At 46.0% G+C, this 2,500-nt stretch overlaps 1 protein-coding gene across 5 annotated transcripts in view; it reads left to right on the forward strand.

Annotated features, from left to right (window-relative positions):
* Positions 1-2,500, forward strand: part of LOC110485836 (triple functional domain protein) — a 149,798-nt gene that overhangs the window by 105,315 nt on the left and 41,983 nt on the right. For all 5 annotated transcript variants that reach the window (XR_002468004.2, XM_021557031.2, XM_021557045.2 and 2 more), the window contains 3 exons: positions 154-418; positions 651-766; positions 1,976-2,098. Coding sequence is in view for 4 of the 5 variants with exons in the window: in XM_021557031.2 (XP_021412706.2) it covers positions 154-418; positions 651-766; positions 1,976-2,098 (504 nt within the window). In the remaining variant the exon portion in view is untranslated. The remainder of the gene's footprint in view (positions 1-153; positions 419-650; positions 767-1,975; positions 2,099-2,500) is intronic.

Here is a 2,500-nt window from a genome sequence, read left to right on the forward strand (position 1 = left end):
CCAGATTAGGGTATATTAACCACTCTAGATAGGGTGGTATTATATGGTATTACACTGCAGTTTGCCATGTATTTGCGTTTATGTACTTAGCCTGGGCTCGGTGGTGCATTGTGGGTAGTGTAGTTTTGACCGGTGCTGTGTGATGCTCTGTAGGTGTGCAGTGTGCTGGAGAGCCTGGAGCAGGAGTATAAGCGCGAGGAGGACTGGTGTGGGGGAGCTGATAAACTGGGCCCTAACAGTGAGTCAGACCATGTCACACCCATGATCAGCAAACACCTGGAGCAGAAGGAGGCCTTCCTCAAGGCTTGTACACTAGCAAGGCGAAACGCTGACGTCTTCCTGAAGTACCTGCACAGAAACAGTGTCAACATGCCAGGGATGCTGTCTCACGTCAAGGCTCCTGAAACACAGGTCAAAAGTAAGTGGCTCTTTTTTTTCTTCCCAATCAAATACACCTTAGATCGTTCTTTACTGTGGTGTTCCTTTCAGGTGCCTTCTTCTTTTAGACAGATGGGATGTGTCCCCAAATAGCCCCCTATTCCCTATATAGTGCACTACTTAAGTGCTTTAGTAGTAGACTGTAGGACTAGCTTGCCTTTTGTGACATAGCCATAGTTTAAATGATAACGTGTCTCTTGTGGTTTTGTCAGACATCTTGAATGAGCTGCTCCAGAGAGAGAACCGGGTGCTGCACTTCTGGACAATGAGGAAGAGGAGACTGGACCAGTGTCAGCAGTATGTGGTGTTTGAACGCAGCGCCAAGCAGGTCAGTGCTGCACCTCAAGGAGAACTATACCAGAACGGTAACATTCATGACTACAACAACACGGTCACACACAAGCCATAAAACTAGGCATATAACAATATGGCAGGTCATATAACATACCACCATGTTGAACCCTGTGCAAACTGCTCAGCTTTTGACCAAGTACTGACCAAACCAAAGCCTCCAAATCTGGTTAGGTTCCAGGTAGACTGGTAACAACAACAGTAGTGTTACCACAGCTAGAATTACATGCCCTACATTTTAACACTGGCTTATTGTAGTGCAGTGTCTTTCTTGTCCTCAGTCTCTCCAAACTGTCTCCTCTCATTTAGTCAGTGCTGATTGATGGACCGCATGTGTGCCTGCAGAGCACACTGAAGTATATCTCAATTGGAGACTGTTTGCTCCCCCATGTGGGCTGGTGTTAACATTACACTGGTCTGGAGACGCAGCAAAGAGTGCATCTTCCCATCCCCTCGTAGATGTAAAATGTATAGAATGGTGTAAGGAACCCACAATATAAGCTTGTTTTACTGCAATGTTTGTAAACAACTTACTTGTAAACAAATACTGTATAGCCTCTAAACATGGTTAAAACTATACGTTTGATATCATGGATGGTGTCACATTCTTTTGTAGAGACGGACCAAGGCGCAGCGGATGTTGAGTTCCACATCATTGAAACTTAGCAAAGCAGAACAACAAACAATAAAACAAACCGTGACCACAGAGGTGCTACGTGCACTAACTCAAAACAATATCCCATGAAACACAGGTGGAAGAAGCTACTTAAATATGATCCCCCAATTAGAGACAATGATTACCAGCTGCCTCTAATTGGGAATCATAGAACATCACCAACATAGAAAAACAACCCTAGAACCCCACATAGAAAATATAAACTAGACTAACCCCCAGTCACGCCCTGACCTACTCTACCATAGAAAATAAGGGCTCTCTATGGTCAGGACGTGACAGATGGTCAGTCCTTGCATCCAAAGCTCTGTCTATGAATTTGAGAGTGGTTACATTTCTCCAGGCCCGTCCTCAGTTGTTTAGCAAAATAGGGGCAGGGAGTCCGCTTTGATATTGTTTCAATGAAGGATTCTAGCTTTATGTCCATGAGGGGGCGTGAACAAGTGCACACTTCCTCAAAGGGTGAAGGCTAATAAGTGATCTGGACCTCGTCTCGTTGTGATTGGTCCACAGGCTCTGGAGTGGATCCACGACACGGGAGAGTTCTACCTGTCAACCCACACCTCCACCGGTTCCAGTATCCACCACACACAGGAGCTGCTGAAGGAGCACGAAGACTTCCAGATCACAGCCAAGGTGAAGGTTCCCATCCAGCAGTGTCTAACACTATCAACACTATTGTAGTTCTGAATCAGACTGTATGGTTTGTTTAGATTGTGGTGCCTGTAAGAACCTTAGCCAGTGTGTTGAGATGTAAAGGGACTAGTGTCAGTCAACCTGTCCCATACATACACTGCATAGGGCTGTCTAGGATCTGTTTAGTTTGTGCTGGCCATCTCCGTGGACGTGTCCCAAATGGCACCGTCTTCCCTACCTACTACATTTGACCAAGGCACTATGTACCCTGGTCAAAAGTAGTGCACTATATTAGGGAGTAGGGTGCCATTTGGGACCATTCGGGTAGTGTGTTTTGCTGCCCTGCCCTGTTTGTGGCCCTGTGCTAGGTATTATGATGCTGTATCTATGAGGCCCAGTCAC

This window comes from Oncorhynchus mykiss, chromosome 2, assembly GCF_013265735.2.
Source record: "Oncorhynchus mykiss isolate Arlee chromosome 2, USDA_OmykA_1.1, whole genome shotgun sequence".
Classification (NCBI taxonomy): Eukaryota; Metazoa; Chordata; class Actinopteri; order Salmoniformes; family Salmonidae; genus Oncorhynchus; species Oncorhynchus mykiss.